Source organism: Drosophila eugracilis, unplaced genomic scaffold (assembly GCF_018153835.1).
Source record: "Drosophila eugracilis isolate 14026-0451.02 unplaced genomic scaffold, ASM1815383v1 contig_2154, whole genome shotgun sequence".
Lineage (NCBI taxonomy): Eukaryota > Metazoa > Arthropoda > Insecta > Diptera > Drosophilidae > Drosophila > Drosophila eugracilis.
Window position 1 is genome coordinate 868975 of NW_024573038.1, and position 18737 is coordinate 887711.

The 18737-nt window shown below is 45.0% G+C and overlaps 4 protein-coding genes across 6 annotated transcripts; 2 read left to right on the top strand and 2 right to left on the bottom strand.

Annotated features, from left to right (window-relative positions):
* Positions 1 to 13: 13 nt before the first annotated feature.
* On the bottom strand, positions 14 to 6061 carry LOC108108746 (dnaJ homolog subfamily C member 5 homolog). Of its 2 annotated transcripts, XM_017216897.2 has the most exons (7): positions 5830 to 6061; positions 4261 to 4399; positions 4046 to 4198; positions 3852 to 3983; positions 2745 to 2807; positions 2015 to 2219; positions 14 to 1327 (listed from the first exon to the last, which is right to left on the bottom strand). In XM_017216897.2, exons 1-7 carry the CDS (start codon positions 5862 to 5864, stop codon positions 1305 to 1307), a joined length of 750 nt encoding a protein of 249 aa, XP_017072386.1. In that variant the 5' UTR covers positions 5865 to 6061; the 3' UTR covers positions 14 to 1304. The 2 variants fall into 2 exon arrangements, with proteins under 2 accessions (XP_017072386.1, XP_017072387.1); XM_017216898.2 differs by lacking the exon at positions 2745 to 2807.
* A 567-nt stretch (positions 6062 to 6628) lies between these two features.
* LOC108108747 (GSK3-beta interaction protein) lies at positions 6629 to 7541 on the top strand. The gene has a single exon (XM_017216899.1). The coding sequence runs from the start codon at positions 6807 to 6809 to the stop codon at positions 7263 to 7265; it is 459 nt and encodes a 152-aa protein (XP_017072388.1). The 5' UTR covers positions 6629 to 6806; the 3' UTR covers positions 7266 to 7541.
* On the bottom strand, positions 7317 to 10609 carry LOC108108745 (ATP-dependent RNA helicase Ddx1). The gene is made up of 5 exons (XM_017216896.2): positions 10515 to 10609; positions 9932 to 10104; positions 9825 to 9876; positions 8105 to 9774; positions 7317 to 7940 (listed from the first exon to the last, which is right to left on the bottom strand). Exons 2-5 carry the CDS (start codon positions 9945 to 9947, stop codon positions 7495 to 7497), a joined length of 2184 nt encoding a protein of 727 aa, XP_017072385.1. The 5' UTR covers positions 9948 to 10104; positions 10515 to 10609; the 3' UTR covers positions 7317 to 7494.
* Positions 10610 to 10907: 298 nt separating this feature from the next.
* Positions 10908 to 15918, top strand: LOC108108773 (guanine nucleotide exchange factor subunit Rich). Of its 2 annotated transcripts, none has more exons than XM_017216942.2 (3): positions 10908 to 11035; positions 11093 to 13183; positions 13297 to 15918. In XM_017216942.2, the coding sequence occupies exons 2-3, from the start codon at positions 11111 to 11113 to the stop codon at positions 15526 to 15528; spliced, it is 4305 nt and encodes a 1434-aa protein (XP_017072431.2). In that variant the 5' UTR covers positions 10908 to 11035; positions 11093 to 11110; the 3' UTR covers positions 15529 to 15918. The 2 variants fall into 2 exon arrangements, with proteins under 2 accessions (XP_017072431.2, XP_017072432.2); XM_017216943.2 differs by having other exon boundaries at positions 10908 to 11009.
* The last annotated feature ends 2819 nt before the right edge of the window (positions 15919 to 18737 follow it).

Sequence of the window (18737 nt, forward strand, 5' to 3'; positions counted from 1 at the left end):
GCACAGCGGTGGGTGAGTTTGTATAGTAAATTTATTTCGGGTTCATCGTGTTATACCAGAATACAATCGAAAGTTGGAAACAATTGTTAAGTTTAAATTTAGTTTACTTAGTATTTTTGCTTTTGACTTGTACGAACAATAAATACACACGCAAGACCGTAAAATGTAATTATTATTAATTGAATTTCATATATGCAAGTTTATATGTTTTAAAGGTGAGCGGGCACTTGGCCCACGGCTGCAATAATCCGCAATAATTAATGTCAATGATTTAGAATGGGGTACTACGATTATAAAAGTTAATTACTGCTGGGCTAATCGCATTCATTTACATTTCAAAGCGGGTTAACAATTAAACAAAAACCATAGGGATTCAATTTGGTTATTAAACAATTTCGGAATACATAAGTGCAATACTTTGGGGGTTACAATTGAACTTTTGATTACTCGTATTAATTTATATATAGAGGGGATTATTTATATCTGCTATATAATTTATCTTTTATCTTTCCTTTAATTACTGCTCCCTTATAGCGTTTTTCTACTTCGTTCTCCTCCGCTCGACTGTGTGATGCTTAATTGCTTAACTCGACTTATTTACATTTGCATTAGAATCGGATCGGAGCAAGCTGCTGGGCGTCGCTCGACAACTAATCCTTTTTACATAAGTAGTCCTGGCTTTAACAATTCAGTGCAAATTAACAGAAACAATCGGTGAAGAGGCGATCTCGCGAACAATTTAGCTAGACTAGGCGACGACACGAACGAAACTAGATACACATATCATATACATATATATAATTACAGTGCCTCTTCGCGAAAAGTCGACTCATTGTCCACCGGTAGGGATCCAATCCCGAAGCAAATGTCTAGACTAACTCCCGATTTACAATTCAATAAACACCGCAGGTGTTCTTAGCACGGCTGGGTAGTTGGAGGTGGTGGATGCGCAGCTTGGCTATCGATTCGAGTGGTGTTTGGCTCTTAGAGATAGCTAGGTGAATGGCTTCAACAATGGAATTAGTGAATCGATTACCCGAATGGGACCAGGAGGATTAACGTGACTGGTAATGGAGCTGCTTTGTTTAAAATTACAGCTAAGTGCTACGGCTTAAAATAAATACATAGGCTTTTATGTTTACTCGCTTCAACATATCGCGCATCTTAAAAACAAGATTAATAATTATGCATAATTAATATGGTTTTCTCTTCTGTTACGATTTAGGGTTTGTATTTTTCTGTGTCTGTATCTGAAAGTGTGGTGTAGGCATGCGCCCGGGGCTCGACTCACTCGCAGCACTTGACTAATATTTTTGATTAACCATATCTAAAGATGAAGAGAGAGGGAGAGAGAGAATAGTAGACAGTGATAAGTGAAAAGAAATCATAATTCGAGTTGCATAACAAACAATAAAATCAAAGTAAATCAAAATAACTTAAGCTTAACAAACTGTGTCTTAATTTCTTGATGAAACGTACGATGGTGAGGAGAGTCCAACCAAATCGAGACAGGAAATAAAACATTGCGAAGGCTTGAAAATTATCTTAAAGACGGTTGCTTAAAATGGGGGACTTGAGAGCGGCTGCTGCAGACCTATAGAACGGAAGGCTTAGTCAAGCAATCTAGGCATTGGTCATCCTGCGGCTCGGGCAGTGTGTGGTAAAGAGAGATGTACATGCAGATCTGAGTTAGTGGATCCCATTTCGCGTGGACGTATGGTTATGCCTGAACATGTGCGAGGATTTACATACACAGGGAGTGTCTAAAAAATTTCTTGCCGGATACACGAGCTTATCTGCTATGGAGGTTTTAATCTGATCGCCGGAAGGGCTATATCGAGAGATGACTGAGTGTCGGCACCACTTATCCATCGACCGAAGGTTACAATATTTGTTCGATTTATGCACAATAACAAGTTCGATGGTCAAAGACGCTTTTGCTGGTTTGATTAACTGGGTACCCCTCTACGGAGGCTGGCTGAGAGACTGACTTCTGGACCAACTGTTTATATACCTGGCGTGTAAGTGGTCTGCTCCGTTGTGTTCAGCGATGTGTTTTCGTTAGCTGCTACAGGGGCGCCGGTAAAAGGGTTAACACCCACGGCTCCACTGGGCGGTGGCATGGCGAAAACGGGCTGTCCTCCAGCCTGCTCGCGCGGCTGTGAAGTCACGGGGGCTCCGCCCGCACCCAAGTTCACGTCGTCGAGATCAACGTCCTCCTGCGGGACACACAAAATATGTTACATTATTTGTAATTACTTTACTTAATAGGGCATGTTTTGAGAGCTTGGAGGGGTGGTCCCTTCGGCAATGTTTAGTCAAAAACTTTCGGCGGGTGAGCAGTTTACAAGCCATGTTTACTATTCTACAGTTACGCTACGTTTACATTACTTACAGCTACTGGGACACTTTAAACCAAATACTACAAAATTATAATCAGCCAGATGACAGCAATGTAAGGAAACCATAAAACATTTACCAAGCATATACAGCAGAACTTAAATATATCGCTTTTCTGTCATCTCTTCGTGCGTGCTCTCGATTCACTTTTCTTTTGCGACTGATTGTTAGTAAGACTTGTCCCTTGTATCATATAAATTTTAATTTGGTTACCGTTCGAGTTCGAGTTGAGTTCGGATTTGGTTATTGGCTATACTTTAGTTAGTTGTTGTGTGGCGACAGGTGATCTTGCCCTGAGTTCATGCGGTACTCGTGCTGATATCAGTTTCGATTCGCATACTTACAAGGCGTGGCGGCTGTCCCAGATGAGGTGGCATATCGTTGACCTCTCGATTGCCATCGGGGCGCTACGGCGCAGGTCGAGAGCGAGTGTGTGGTGGTTGTGGGTGGTAGTAGGTGGTGGATATCATGAGTCGATCGCAAAGAGTTTTGAGAAAAAAAAAGTTAAACAAAAATAGAAACGTAAGTTCTCGGCTTCTCTTCCTTGGCTTGCAAACAAACAAAGGAAGAACACTGCTGATGTGAGTGCAAACTGAAACTAGATGCGGATGTGACACGTAAAAAACAAGAAAAGCAATCGTGGATGAAATAAAAAACGCCGGGTTGGTGTACGGAATTTCGATTCCCGCTGACTCAGTTGCGGATTATCCGAGCATAAAGTGTGGCCGTTATAGAAAGTTTATATTAATATATATAGAGAAAGAAACGTTGGAAGCATTTGATGATTTTCGTGAAGTACACAATACAAAACAAAAACAGAATAATAAACAAATTGGCAATACCTAAGAACTTAACTCGAATTGATCGGAACTGTTTGTCGGTGGGTTAGTAGTGTTTACCTCTGCCGCGGAGTGCAGGCTTCTGATGACTGCCGTGTATACAGTATAGAGAACCGAAAACCAAAAACAAAATTCGATACTTACCCCAACGAAAAACTAAAAACTAAGCAGTGCAACCAGAGAGTGGAGTGTTATACGGGTCTAAAGCAAAATCAAACAAAAAGTGGCGTGCCAAGAAAGCTGATAAACCAGAAAAATTATACTAAACAATGGATAGGCGTTTATTGATCGGTTATCTGGTAGGCAAGCATTAATGTCGGATGTGGGACCACGTTTTTGACTAAACATTACATTAGCTTCTTTTGCGAAACAACGATTCGGAATTCCTCACAAAAATCATCAAAATTGTTCGGGTGTTTAGTTGGTAATAGTACAGTGTGTTTGGGTGGATGAGAAGCATGCGTAATAGCTTATGTTTTGGCTTTGCACCAGATTGGTTTTCTTGTTTTCTCATTTTTTTTAACTAAATCAACATGATTTAAGTTAGTAGCGGATTGGGTTAGGGCGGGAAAGGGACTTGAACTTGGCAAAGCCAATTCAAACTTCACTCACATTTAGATGTGAATACTGGTCATGCGATTCGTTGACCGGCGGCTTGAATTTGCCGCAACAGAAGTTGCAACAACAGCAGCAGCAGCAACAACAGCAGCATCCTGTGACCACGGCGCAACAGATAAATAGCGCCTGCAAGGAATATCAAAGGTAAGTCAATGAGTCCAGCATTACGAAATACCGCGATTTCTGACCTTCACAGCCGGCGACGTGACTACGAAGTACGCATTGACATTCTCCTCACCGAACTGCTCGGCTATGTACAAGCCAAGAGAGCCGTAGTTGTCGTATATGTTGCGCTTCGTCTGGTCGCTCAGTATCGAGTGGGCCCGGTTCACCTCCTTGAACTGCAGAAATTTTGGCGTTTACTTCTAAACTTTATGGATGAAAACTTTCAGCAATACTTCACCTTATCGGCTGCATCGACATTATCGGGATTCTTGTCGGGGTGGTATTTAAGTGCGAGTTTCCGGTAAGTCTTTTTAATATCATCCCCGGTGGCTGTCTTCGGAAGTCCCAGGATTTCGTAGAGCGAGTCGCCCGATGTGCTAAATGAAGAGAAAGTGTAAATACCATCAGTATGCTGGCTGCATTGTAGTGGCTACCCACTGTTCAGTATTTGGAATTAACGGCTGATAAGCAAACTCAGATAAGACTTCGGGAAGATCTGTGTGGCTCCTAGCGTAGACGTACTGTGCCTCCGACATTCCTTCGCCAACTCTAGTCCCACTCTGGCCGAAGGCGATAAAAACCCGTCCGTGAAAATTACCCGTGGGCTATGAGTCACCGCAGCAACAGTTAGCCGTGGCACGCGATGGGAGCACTTCCAGGGCAGCACTTGGCCCTATGGGCTTGCCTGCACCCAGACGTCGGCATTAGGGAAGCAGTTGACATTGATGGTTTTGCAGAAGGGTCGCGTGCAGCATAAATTGCACCCTTCCGCATGCACACCGTATGGATTTTCTTGAGCAGGTGGATGCTATTTATAAGCTGGGCAAGTGCAGGGGAGGAAACGATGTGTCTACACCCGCTCTGAGAATCTGGGAGCTGATAAGGCAAGCGCTTGACAAAGTGGTTGAGGAATACGATGATGAGGGTGATTATGGGCTCAAGCGGATGCTAGGACCAGGGTCAGAGGGTGGTGGGCGATTGTGCAGGGCCAAGGACACAGGCAAGCGAAGCCAAATCGCATTCGCCTTGGACAGCGCCCAGAATTGGGCCAAGCAAACGCGTTTTGGACTAAAATTACTCATATCTAGTCAAAAGGGAGAAAAGTTGGCTAGCACGACCGTAAAACTCTCTGGCTGATAACGCTAGTTAGTTGGCAGCGATAGGATCTATTGGTCTGTTGTTATAGCTCGCCTATAGCAAGTCTGGTATGTGTACACGGAAACCTAAATATAATAGCAAACAGCCCGGACTATAAGATACCTGGTACGGATTATTATAAAGAATAAACAGAAAATAAACTTTTCTCCTAGAAGCCGTCTTCAGAGGATTAAGAATGCTTGAGTCATGGGGCAAGTTCGATTAATAAATTATTTTAGTTTGAGTTTCACATGATACATGTGAAATATAGAAGGTCTTCTATATATTAGTTACCTTATTTTTCACAACTGAATATACCCCTAATACTCTATCAGTAAGAAGCGATTATTGAATTCTTTGCAGGGTTTGTCCTTGGCCTTGCCCAGGACGAAATCGCTCGTCCATTTGTCTACTCCTGCCGCAGCTGCCTCTCCCCAACTCCTCTGCATCTCTTCCTTGACCCTGATCCTGGCCTATCTCGAAGCAAGCAAAGAAAAGGAATGTCTGATGGCTCAAGAAAATTTCTGCCGCGAAAAATCAATTTCACGCCGACTGCGCTGCCTGCGCGCATCTGCTACCCACACTTGCGTATAGCGCTGTGTGTGTACTTTGCTGACGGAGTGTGTGTGCGCCGTGGAGGAAAAACGAAGGAACACTGCAAAATACTTACGAGAGTTTTCTCTTGTCCATGCCAGGTGCGCTCATCCTGCTGCCTGTTTCTCTGTCACTACGCCTGCGAACGAGTTTTTAGCACTTGCGATCGCTGTCACACGCCCTCAATGTCTGTGTCCGCCGAGCACCACAATCTATCCGTGTGTTCTTCAAAAAATTGCAGTTTTCGTCCGAGCCGATTCCCCGATTCTTTTTTTCGCAACGAAGTTAGAGCTGGCACTAAACTGATTCTGAATTATCGATGACTTCGCTAGCGCCGATGTTTTTTATGCGAACGATTTTTCTCCAACCCTAAATAATTCCCGACTCTTAATAACCTCCGCGCTCATCAGCTTACAAGAATTAATATGACCTATTCGCACAAGCTGTAGAAAAACAAATGAAGTAGGCAATAAAAAAAAAAAAAACAGAAAATAATGTCGAAAGGATTTTTTTTTTGGAAATATGATTTATATTAATATAATTATTATTTTGTCACACAAGTGCCAATGTAAAAAAGGTGCAGAATTTTGTTACCCAGTGGTGATGTAGCCAACGAGTCTAATAATTTGATGTGCAATAGTGGGAACACAATGGCTGTTACAATCTATTCTTCGTATGTCACGTAAATATAAACTTTTTTTTTATAAATGAATGATAACAAAATTTATATTTCAACTTTTTCTACAACTTATTTAGTAAATATTTTTTGATAAAAAAGATTTGACAAAAAATGAAAAGTTTGTTTGACAATTAAGAGTGACATATATTAGAAATAAGAATTAAATAAAAGTAGGCAAATGAATTTAGGCGATTGTGAACAGAAAAAAAAACCGGAACGCCCCAAATTCCAAAATATACTAACGCGTGGCAGAGGATAGACAGCTGCTGTCACATATGGAGTAAAAAGACATGTTGCGCCTGTAAAAACCGAACAAAATCGACTAGGATTCAATTAAAAGGCGACCTGAAGCCTTTCGTTGAGACTCTGATAGGATGGGCGAACCGAAAGCCAGCTCCGAGCCTGAGGAAGAGCAGGCCTTTAACTGCGAGGACGAGGCTAACGCAATCATCAACGATGTGAAGGCACACGTCGCGGAGATCTGCGTATCCTCCAAGCTGGCGAGCGATGCCACCCAGATCTACCTTAACATCCGCACCATAGAGAGCGCCACCTGCTGCGTTCAGGTGACCAGTCGTGGCTTCAAGATTGTCTCCTCCCAATACGACACCATAGACGAGGATCCGCGGATCTCGGTACTACTCCACGACAGGCAGGAGCAGGAGAAGGCCGAAGAGAAGGAGGAGATATTTGAAACGCCCTACGCGCTTTTGGACAAGATCAGCCCGCGCTACGTGGAGTCATTCGGTAACCAGCTGTGCCAGCAGCTCAGACAGTTGCAGCAGATGAGAACAGAGTTCCACGAGGAAGACGAGGAGGAGGAAGAGGAGTGATGGCGACCCGAAGACTCCAGATCCCAGCCCAGGCTGTTTACTCTTTAGACAGAAGATTTTAATGTTAGTTTAATTGAATGTTTACTCGTAATGGCAGAGCTACAGCTCCGATTTCCTAATATTTATGTGTGTATGTGCCGCAAAAGTATTCCCGCGTGAGATGGTTATGCAGCCCTCACTTCACACACCCTATCCTTGCTTGGCAAACGGATACCGCTCCAGATTCGTTCTAGACCTTAAGGCGTTTCAAAAATAAAGATTGTGATTGCAACTCCAGGTCGGTCAGTTTTCGAACGGTGGGCACCAACTGCTCAACGTGGTCCTCATATCCGCTGCCAGTGTTGAAGTTCTTCTGACCGTATACGACTTTACCGTCAAAGTCGTTAACAGGAACTTCCATTGCACGATCTACTTGCTGGATGGTGATGTTTAGGTGATCCTCAACTTCGGCCAATAGGTTGGGCTCGTTGTACCAGATACAGCATCCTCGGACGTCGGTCAGGTTGGTGTTGTTGCAGTTGCGGCCGCGCGACTTGCACCACTCGCCGTGGTACCATACCTTTTCCGGCACTGTAGACACCAGGCTAATGGCTAGGCCCATGCGTTCCGCCCTGCCTACACGTCCTATGCGGTGCACGTAGTTTGTCTTGTCGTCGGGCAGCGTCACATTGATCACTACGGATGAGAAAAAAGTAAATTACTCGTTGTTTAAGTGCAGTTCTGTTAAGAATCCAGATAATATCTCTTGCATTAGCTTATGGGCCTTTTTTAAATGGGTGTCTCAAAATATTTTGGAACTAAGTTTTCCATCGGATTTGTACATAAAATGCACTACTCACTGAACGGCAGTCCGGTAATATCTAGGCCGCGTGCGGCCACATCCGTGCAAATCAGAAACTTGACCTGCTGCTTCTTAAACATCTCCAGATTCTGTTTGCGCTCCTGCGGTTTTCGGTCGCCGTGCAGGCAGACGCATGAGTAGCGTTGTCCTCCACGTTGACGGAGGTACCTCTCTAGGTTGTCACAGTCTTGCTTGGTGCGACAGAAGATAATGGCTCGGTCCATCTTGTGCTTATCAATAGCGTGGATACAGTATTCGCCTTTGAGTATCTTGACAGCTTGCGACAGCGTCTCCTCAGAGGGATTGCCCGGGTGGATGTTGTCGCGGTCGTGGACGCCGTCGGTATTAATGGGCTGACGGAGTGACTGCCAACTGGTGTCAGCCTGCGGGTCAACTAGGCATACGACGTGGTGTACCGTCTCGGGCACGGCATCTTCTCCCTTCAGATCTACCCAAGTTGGAAAGTGCATCAGCCGTTCGGCCATCTTCTTTACCTCGAATGCATGCAACGTAGCCGAGCAGACAACCATCTGCAGTCGGCGGCCGTCCGACGTTATCTTCGGTATCTGCTTGTGTAAACGATCAATCAGTTCGGTGTAACCCTGCTTAAGCAAGGCGTCGGCCTCGTCCAGCACGAAGAAGCGGCAGTGAGTGAGCAGAACCAGACCGCTGTTGATCATCTCCTCCAGTCTTCCGGGTGTGCCCACCACAATATGGGTACCCTGCATTAGCTGCGCTTTTTGCTCCTCCAGTCTCACTCCGCCGATGAGAAGCAGGGAGCGAACCTCGGGGTTGCTTAGGTGGTACTTAAACTTCTCGATCTGGTTGTAGGTCTGCTCGGCCAACTCCCTGCTGGGCTCGATGATGATGGCCTGAGGAGCATTCGGCGCCGGCTTGGCGGAAGCGGCTCCACCTGCGGGACTTGCCAGTGGATTGGTATTGGTGCGATCCGCTCCAGCATGGCAGGCACCGACGAATCCATTGCCCGGAGCGTACTTAAAGTCAGTCTTTCCGAAATTGAATTGCATTTCTGCATTTTTAAGTACCACCGCTGGGTAGAAAGTTTCTTTGGCGAGGTTATCCGGCAACCGAAAGGCCACACCAAGATTCTGGCCATTCTTGGAAAAGCTCACCTCCAAGCGCTGCATGTCGAGCAGGCAACCGATGACATCCGCCTTGCCGAAGGCTTCGCCGTAGTCTTCGAACTGACGGTTGTTAGACTTCTTCCCGGTTCCACCGAATCCGAAGCCCATACGGCATGTGCCCAGATCAAGGTTCGCCTGATGTGTGGACCAGCCCACGCGACACAGACCCTCGTCGGTAACCATGGCCTCAAAGTAGAACTTTCCCTTACCCCGGACACCGGTGGTAGCGCGACATCCATGCCACTCCTTAAACTCTCGCGACTGGCAACGCAAACCATCGGGAGTTACGGCTAATGCGTTGCCGCGATCGAAGAAAGACATGGTCCAGGGCGATACCGATCCTCCACCTGTGCCGCCCTTACTTGCCTTTCCCTCTTCTAGGTCCCGCAGCGTCTCCCAAACTATTTGCAGAATGGGCAAGCAGAAGGCACCCGTTTTTCCTGACCCGGTTTCGGCGGCCATTAGCACATCGCCGCCACCCAAGATCAGAGGAATCGCCTCCGCCTGGACATCGGTTGGTAATCTAAAAAGCAATCATTTAATACATTTTTGCCACGTCGTTTTTCTACTTACGTCCAGTCCAATTCGTCTGTTGCCTTGCCCAGCTCCGGAAGCACACCAAACTCTGAGGCGAAAATATATATCAAAACTAACTCCTCGAAACACCTATTTGCACTTACCTTCGAATGCAGTCATTTTGAGAATATTTCTAAAATCCTCTTTCGTGCTGCTCGAAAGCCGGCTAGAAGTCCTTATTTCGATTTGACAGAGATTTATAATTCAATCGAACCAATTAATCGATAAGATTTTAGTGTTGGCGAATTTTGCTTCCAACTAACAAAACGCTATGCCCCTAGGATAGGTAGTCAAGTGAATCAAATTAGAACGGGAATAATAAGCGTTTAAGAAAGTACACTCAAGAGTGTCATATGTAGTACACATATTCACAATGTTTAATTTTAAGCTAGCATGTTAGAATGTTTGAATATCGAAGTTTACATTAAAAATGGCATCTAGCGAATTCATAATGCAATTGTTGTCTTCAAGAATTGGATATTGGTAAATTAAGGAAGTATAATTTAAATTTCAATATTGTTTATACCGAAATCTCCATGATCTTATTTTTGATCTTATATATTTGATATTTACATAAGACGAATAAAAAGTCTTCATCCTGTTGGTTGAAAATATGTTTAAGAGAATTTTTGATAAGCTTATCCTGCATTCTAAAATATTAGATAAATACTTAGATTCGTTCCGTACACATTTTATATGTTCTCAGCAGAAACACCTAAGCTGATCAGCACTATTACTTGAACTAAGTCAGTGCTGCGAAGAGGCGATTGGCAAACAGCTGTGATTATGTGATGTTTGCCAACACCAACACTTGTATATCCGTATAAAAGAGGTGGGAAAACTTCAATAGTGTTTATATTCGATATTTTTGATCTTGTTATCTTATTAAGTCATAATTATGATTTTGACGAGGAGTTTTAAAATTGTGCGGAATATACTTAAGTTTAACCTTTTAGCCTAGTTATGCTGAGCATTTCTGTGGAACTAAGTAGAAGGTAATTTTATAAATCGGCGTTATCGCTTACCATCAAAATCAAATCCGATAGCATTTTGCAAAATAAATATTCGATTGGTCGATACCAGCGTAAAATCGCGCAGAATATTTGTTGTGTTGTGGAATGTTTTGTAAAAGTGCTAATTAGGCAATGGATACCATGTAAAACTGGGCGTAAACTAAAAAATGTAAATGCACCCGCATCCGTCAGCAGGTTGAATTCGTTTTTCCACATCCTTGCCCTTGCTAATGCAGTTTTCCGTTTGCGCAGTTACCTTTCACTCGGAGGATGTACTTTCCCGTAGGCTGGCCCAAGCGGGTGGGCTTGGCGCTGCCTGGCGAGAGCGCCAGCATCCGGCACATCTGCTGCGACGCGGTTAAAATACTCGTGGCTGCCGTCGGCAATGACTTCCTGGGCATTTGGTATGCGAATCCGCTCATTCCCATCGCTTACTTTCGACGGTCGGAAGACTCACAGAGGCAGTACGGTTCCAACCAGCTGATCGTGTGGAAGCCGGACTCCCGGCAGCTGGCTCTGCTTACCGCATCAGGTTCATTGCTGCTCTATCAATTGGACTTCGATGCCAACGGCAGTGGGATTCTTATGCAGGTGGATCCACCAACCGCGAGCCTCAAACGTGACTCCGCCGAGCTGTTCATCAAGGAGAACATTCCCCGTCTTAGCCTTCGTGAGCTCTGTACCGTGACATTAGGCTCCGTCATCACCACTGTGTGCTGCATCAGCCTCAGTGAACTGCTCCTTGCCACCCAATCCTGCGAGCTGTTACGCCTGCAGTGGAGTCAATTGGAACAATCCGAGAACGAACTTGAGCTCCCAGCCCTAGCTGCCATTAAACTGCGCGATATTCCATTTTACGTGCAGCAGCAGGTACAGCAGTCGTCCGCCCGGAATGTGCCGCCCTTGAACCGAGACTCCTATGTAGCCTCACTAGAATATTCCCCATTCATAAGCGGTTGCGCAGCCGTTTTCAGCGATCGTCGCGCTGCCTTTCTGATTGCAAACCATCTTCGGTTTGAGACCGACCACATGCACGGGTTCTGGGTGCCGGACGTAGAGGATGCGAGCGTTTGTAGTGTCAACCACAAGTTTCGACTGCTTGCCTACGGACAGATGAGCTCGGCGGTTAACGTCTATGCGATTGATGATGCCACCGGTGGACTGGAATTTTCGCACCGCCTGATGCTCACGGAGAATGTGCTGCCGGGTAGCCTGGGATCGGTGAATGAGCTTAAATGGAGCCCAGACGGTTGTGTCCTTGCCGTTAGTTGGACGAATGGTGGCCTGTCTTTATGGAGCACATTCGGATCCTTGTTGATGTCTACTCTTAGCTGGGACTTTGGCCTCAACGTAGATTTAGTGCGACAAAATCCACTCAAACTCCGTCGCCTAGAATGGTCCACCGAAGGCTATCAACTTTTTATGTTGACACAGCAGCCTTCAGAAGGACAGGAAAAAGACCAGAGCAATGTGCTTCAGCTGCAGTTTGTGAAGAGCGCGCTAAGCATGAATCCCTGCATGACTACAAATCCGCACATCTTGCTGCAGGGCGACGATTGCCTGTACCTTAACCAGGGCAACAACTTGGAGCTGACTTACGCCGGAAGCCAGGCCACGTTTCCCTCGTGCGGCGTGAGTTCGGAAGATGCGATGTTCAGCGAAGGCGACTGTCTGGAGTTAAAACAAAACCCGCACACGGGCAGTATCCTCACGGAGAGCAAGTATTGGACTGTGTTGCAGTTACCACTCAACTACGCGGCCACCAACTGGCCTATTCGATATGCTGCAATCGATCCGGACGGACTTCACTTAGCAGTGGCTGGACGCACAGGACTGGCGCACTACTCTCTAGTTACTCGACGGTGGAAACTTTTTGGCAACGAGTCGCAGGAGAAGGATTTCGTGGTCTCCGGTGGCCTTCTCTGGTGGCGTGGCTTTGTGGTCATGGGCTGCTACTCACTTTTGGACCGCACAGATGAGCTGCGTTGCTATCCAGCGGAGTGCAAACTAGACAACCAATACGGCCACAAGCTGCAAGTGCGAGCGCCCGTAATTAGCCTGAACGCATTTAGACACCAGTTGATTGTACTTACTGCCGATGGGATCGTTAGCCTGTTTAATATGTCAAAGAAATCGGCCTATGCCCTTGACGTTGAGTGCGCCTATGAACTGGATGTAAAGAGCATCTGCATCCACCCAGCTTGCATTGTAAGTCTGACCGTGACGAACCTCAAGAATGAGCTGAAGCCTCAGGGTCAGCATCAGGGCGGGGAACAAGCAGAGACCATCATCGTGAATGTTTGCGGCCGTATCTTGATGATCCAGCGAGACGCCGGAGAACAGGTATGTAGTGATTCTAATTAGTTAAATTAAAAATTGCTTTTAACTTGTATCTTTACAATTGCGCCTTGATTTTTACAAAAGACGAACTTTTGATTTTTCTTTTTACCACATAGGTTCCCAACACTTTGCTGGCTACGTGCCTGGCTAGCTGCGTGGAGGTCTTCTGGCTCTCGCACTCCCTGGAGCGGTGTGCGATGCGAGACTGCCTTTGGCTTTACTCGGGGGCTCACGGAATGCGTGTTTGGCTTCCAATTTTGCCGCCGGGGAGGGAGCGACGCGAGGGAGATCACGGAGGTGCCCAGCGGCTACACAGTTTTATGTCGAAGCGGATCATGCTAAGCTTTCCGTTGAAGCTCTATCCGCTGGTCGTGCTCTTTGACAATGTGATTGTGCTAGGGGTGGAAAACGAAAGCACGCTTTACGCAAACGAACACAAATCGCACTTCTCACTTCCGTTTGCTGTGATGGAGCGCAAGTCGCAGATCTATCTTCACAAGGTCCTTCGGCAGCTTATAAAAAGGAATCTTGGATACTCCGCTTGGGAAATCGCCCAGTCGTGTCGATCGCTGCCTTATTTTCCTCACGCCCTGGAACTGCTTCTGCATGAGGTTCTAGAGGAAGAGGCCACAAGCAAACAGCCCATTCCGGATGCTCAGTTGCCCAGCATCCTGGACTTTATAAGAGAATTTCCCGTCTACTTGGAGACAATTGTTCAGTGCGCCCGAAAAACCGAGATCGCCCTTTGGCCATACCTCTTCTCAATGGCCGGTAAACCCAAGGATCTATTCCAGATGTGTCTGCAGTCCGATCAGCTGGACACGGCTGCTAGTTACCTGATAATCTTACAGAATCTGGAACCCTCTGTAGTAAGCAAGCAATATGCCACTATGCTGCTAGACATAGCTCTGCAGCAGCGAAAGTGGGAGTTGGGCAAAGATTTGATTCGCTTTCTGAAAGCCATCGACCCAAACGAAATTGACTCGCCGCGTTCCTCAATGGTGGTAAATGTGAAGATCGCTCCGCCTCCCCAGGTAACCACACAGCAGCAGGTGAACCAGAATGCGGACGCCTTCAATATGGTTCTGGGTCCCATTGCCAGAGAGAGAAGCTTCTCCACCACGGTGACCAGCAACCTGCCCAAGGACAAGCAGGCTGCATCAGGGGCACCAGGAGTATCGCCTGTGACAGAAACTAGCAGTTCAGGAGCACCCACAGTGGTGCGCCGTCGGTCCACTAAGCAGAGGGAGACGTTTTGCATTGACCTGATCTTGCAGCGCCATGCTCGCCAGCTACTGCAGAACCACAAACTGACTGACTTGGGCTATATGTGCGCCTATCTTGACTTTCATCTTGTCACCTGGCTTTCACAGGAATCTGATAGAGCAGCCAAATTGGATAATTTTGCAGGAGCACTGCAAGCGCTGCACGCGGAGCTACAGCTCCCCAACCCTTTTCCGATTCCCGTAAAGGACGACTTTTCTCATCTAACCGGAAGTCTTAGGCAGACTGGTGGTGGCGGATCCTCACAGACGTCGGAGTCTGGATACTTCAGTCTAGCCACGCCCAATGGAGCTGCTACGCAGTCTCCACAGCTGCAGCCATGCATTAGGGAGGAGGAGGAAGAACTTCAGCAACCAAGTTCGCTACCAGTAATGAAGACGCGGTCCGGATCACAACTTTCGTTCGACAACTTCCGCTACCGCCGGCTCTATTCTTTGCCGGCATCGGAGGATGACCTTAATGTTGAACCGTTACCCGAGAAACTGTCCATCAAGCTGCGTTATTTGTTGCAGCTATTTATCGAGGCAAACTGTACGGACTACGCTCTGGTTATTTCGATCTTGCTCCAAGACGCTGCTTCCATTTCGCGGATTGTAAACGGGATAATACGGAGCGAGTCGGTTCACACCTGTCGGCGCACGGAGACGGCTCTCAAGTTTTTAAGCCAGAGTACCTTCGAGCACAGTGGATCATTGTACCGGGGATTCGTTCTCACCCTGCAGCCGCACGTATATCTACTGGAGCAGTATATACAGTCGTTGGGGGACTTATCCAGCTCGCCTCTCCAAGATACCAGCACGGGTACCGAGCAAGTCGAGGACGCGGCCAATGAACTACACGGACTTGAGAATGAAGAGGTCGATTTTGTGCCAAAATCACAGCAGGCAAACGGAAACCAATGGTCGGACCTGCATCCAAATCAAAAACGGCTGACGCGGCATGCAAGTTTGGAGTCGAATGGGAATTCGGCGATGGCCAGCGGTTCCTCCGCTCACTCAACGCCCACCCAACGTCAACTGCCCCGGCAAAACAGCCGCGAGCGGGAGGGCTGCCGTCTCATGTAAGCCGCTATCCGTAATACGACAGGGCTAAGCCGTACTCCACATACTCAGCACCAGGATGTAGATACGTACTCTATACGAGCATATGTATTTTTTGTAAGTCCGTGATGGAAAGCGTTTTGTTGCTGTAACTCGTTAAAATTTTCTGTTAATTGTAAGTCAGCGTACACACTCATCATTAGAGAAATGACCGGACAGGAACTCACACGCAGACAACGAAGCGTCGCCGGAAAAACAAACAAGCAACCGTATAAGCGTATGAAACATACGTAACGTAATCCATAATTTAGTAGATGAAATTTGCTGCAATATTTGTTAATTAAAATTATACAAACAATATACTTAAATATACAAATCAAATACAATTATATTTTTACTAATAAATGAAAATATTTAACAATAAGAGCTTTGGTATTTTGTATTAATTGCTTTTATATTTTCAAATTGTAATTGATATTGCTACTTAAACTGAATTTGAATATTTCTGTTTCGATAGTTCTATCTATTTCTATTGTTATGAACAAAAAATGAGAGTTTCAGAAAATAAAATAACGCTATGTAGATAACCAAAGGCTAGGAAAATAGAGTTATGAGTCTTAGATACCATTCCGTTGAGTCGGACTCTTAACTGCTAGGCTACTAGAATCTTCCTCAAGTAGTCACTATGTTCAAGTTTTCTTGAGTTTTGGTGGATCAAACGTCATGCCATTCACCCTCGACTATTGTGCCAAGGCATGTTGACTCTGCGACAACGTCAGGTGTAATTTGTTCGCCCGCTGCTGCTGTAAAAGTTAATCGCTGTGACTGATTCATTACGTGCTCTGCTTGATTTGGTAATGCAGGTGGTAGTTAGGATAGTGCCACTGCCGGAGCCCGGACCCCGTGGAGTCTGCGTTGTTCGAACTGCGCTTTTCAAGTTTTCCCACCAAGTTTTCGCAATTCCAATTCACAACGTTCGACTCACACATACACACTTTACAACGTGCACAGAGGAAAATATGATTTTCCTTTATGATTCCTACGGGTTTTTCCTGTGGAGTTTTTGGGCCCCAGCCGACTAAAATTATTTTTACATATGAACTTTGAATCATAATCTACCATATGTAAGATACGTAATTCCTTTTGATTAGTTCTCGTCAAGTTAATGATGAGAAGATTTTTTAATAGGATTTAAAGCATAAGCATCAACGAGAAAACTCTACGTTTTAAATAGGAAAGCAATATAAAGGTTTAAAACATTAAGTACCTACATATTAATGCCATCATATAAAGGTTTATAACATTAAGTACCTACATATTAATGCCATCATTAAGTTCACAGAGTTATTCGAATTTGTTTACACTAATAACAAGCCATTAGGTTCTACAAAAACATGGCCAAAAGCGGATAGTTATAATAAAAAGTTAATTATTTCTAAAAACGTTAGCCGAAAAGGCAAATTGGCTTTTGTTCAGTGTAAAATTGCGAGTCTAAGGGTGGTGGACGCGCCAGGTCACAATAAAAACGTAAGTCTTACGGAGCGTAATCACTGTAATGTAACGATGGGGCAGGGGGTCGGCCAAAGTCGCAGAATTTGCGAGTTCGCTCTCAAACGTCGTGCCCACGGGACGCAATTTTTAAGTTGGAGAGCAGGAATTCGTGTAGCTTACATCCTTCCGGATCCTGGCTGGCTGAAATACAACTATTGACGCTTCGCCGAAGAGCCGGCCTATAGTTGTGGAGGCGGTGGGCGCACCGGCATCACATAAATAAAAGCATCAACACCAGACACATTGCAAGTTGCAGCGGAAGTCGTCGCCGTCACCGTCAAGTGCGCAGACATTTTTTGGGAAACTTTTCCGAATTCCTTACATTGCGGCCAGGAGCTGGCAGCCACCGACGACAATAACAACTGTAATAATGCCGCAGACAACGCAACATCCAACAGCAACAACCACGGCAACCACTACAATGTAATCAACAACGCCACATGCGACGGTCGTCTTCCAGGAGCTTTTTGTGGGCGGTGGAGGCGGGAAAGTGGCTGCTCGTCCAGTCAAGGGTTAAGGATGCACTCAGACCAATTGCCATAGTTTAGAACGTTGGGGAAAGGATTTCATTTTGCTCACTTAAATACAAAAATATTAAAACATAAAACAGAATATTTGAAATTATATTGTATCATAAAGAAGATACTTGAATATTAAGTATTAAGTATTAAGTTTAGTATTAAGTTTTTCTAAAAAATCGTTAAAAAAGGAAATTATTTTATAAAATAATAAGAAAAAAAAGTAATAAGACTGAAGAAACATTGACATATTGTAACACACATTCCAAATTTATATTTTAACTCTGCGCCTACAAATGTGCATCCTGTTTATCCTTCTTTTTGATGTAATTTTACATAATAATAATTTGCACGGATTTTTTAAAGACCAAAAATTCTGAAGTGTAAGATTGTTAACAGGTCCAAATATAACTATAAATTCCCTTTCTCATATATAAAGCTAAATCATAGTAAATATAGCTTTTATATATAATATATACACTACAGGTTAAAATAAAGGTAAATATAATAAAAAGTAAGGTTAAGTTTCATGTTTTTTAGGTAATTTATTTTGTAAAAATGAATAAAAGTAATATAGCATTTTGAAGCAACTGAGGCTGCGTTTTTCTTAGTGTCGACACTCTTGTGTCGTGGGCGTAACAGTAACAACTTTTGCCAAATATCCGATGAAAATTCGAGTTGCCTTGGCGATTTTGATGAATTCCTCAATAAACACACTCCCATATGTACAAATGGCTGCAGGCATGTTCATATGCATGTGCAACTCAGTTTATAGTTGCAACTTGCAAGTGCTGCCTGAGTTTATTGCAGCTGCGGCAAGGATCGCTTTATGCGGATGAATGGAATGTAAGCTTGTTGTGGTTGCACTAAAAGTCTTCTCTCGGTCCTGCAACGTGGAAATGTGTTTTGGCATTTTGGTAACCGAATTAAGCTTAGTGGATGCCAGATCAGTGTGGCGAAGTGGGTGGCAGGATGACACTGGAAGGCATTAAAATCCGGATGTATTTACCTATAATGCAATAATGATTTTTATCTCCTTCTTGTATTTTCTCTGATTTTTACCAATATTTCTTTACCAATACTTTCTGTGAAGTCGGATTGACATTGATTTACGGAGACTTAAACATTGTAAAAACCACTATATTTGTCAAACTTTCTTAGTCA

Coding starts and splice junctions, on each gene's coding strand:
- LOC108108746 (XM_017216897.2), bottom strand. CDS start 5,864: ATGAGCGCACCTGGCATGGACAAGAGAAAACTCTC. Junction 2,220..2,744: donor TGGGACAGCCGCCACGCCTT/GTAAGTATGCGA, acceptor TGTGTCCCGCAG/GAGGACGTTGATCTCGACGA. Junction 1,328..2,014: donor GCAGACCACTTACACGCCAG/GTATATAAACAG, acceptor CTTCATCTTTAG/ATATGGTTAATCAAAAATAT.
- LOC108108747 (XM_017216899.1), top strand. CDS start 6,807: ATGGGCGAACCGAAAGCCAGCTCCGAGCCTGAGGAAGAGCAGGCCTTT.
- LOC108108745 (XM_017216896.2), bottom strand. Junction 9,775..9,824: donor ACAGACGAATTGGACTGGAC/GTAAGTAGAAAA, acceptor ATTGCTTTTTAG/ATTACCAACCGATGTCCAGG. Junction 7,941..8,104: donor TATTACCGGACTGCCGTTCA/GTGAGTAGTGCA, acceptor TCTCATCCGTAG/TGATCAATGTGACGCTGCCC.
- LOC108108773 (XM_017216942.2), top strand. CDS start 11,111: ATGTACTTTCCCGTAGGCTGGCCCAAGCGGGTGGGCTTGGCGCTGCCT. Junction 13,184..13,296: donor AGCGAGACGCCGGAGAACAG/GTATGTAGTGAT, acceptor TTTACCACATAG/GTTCCCAACACTTTGCTGGC.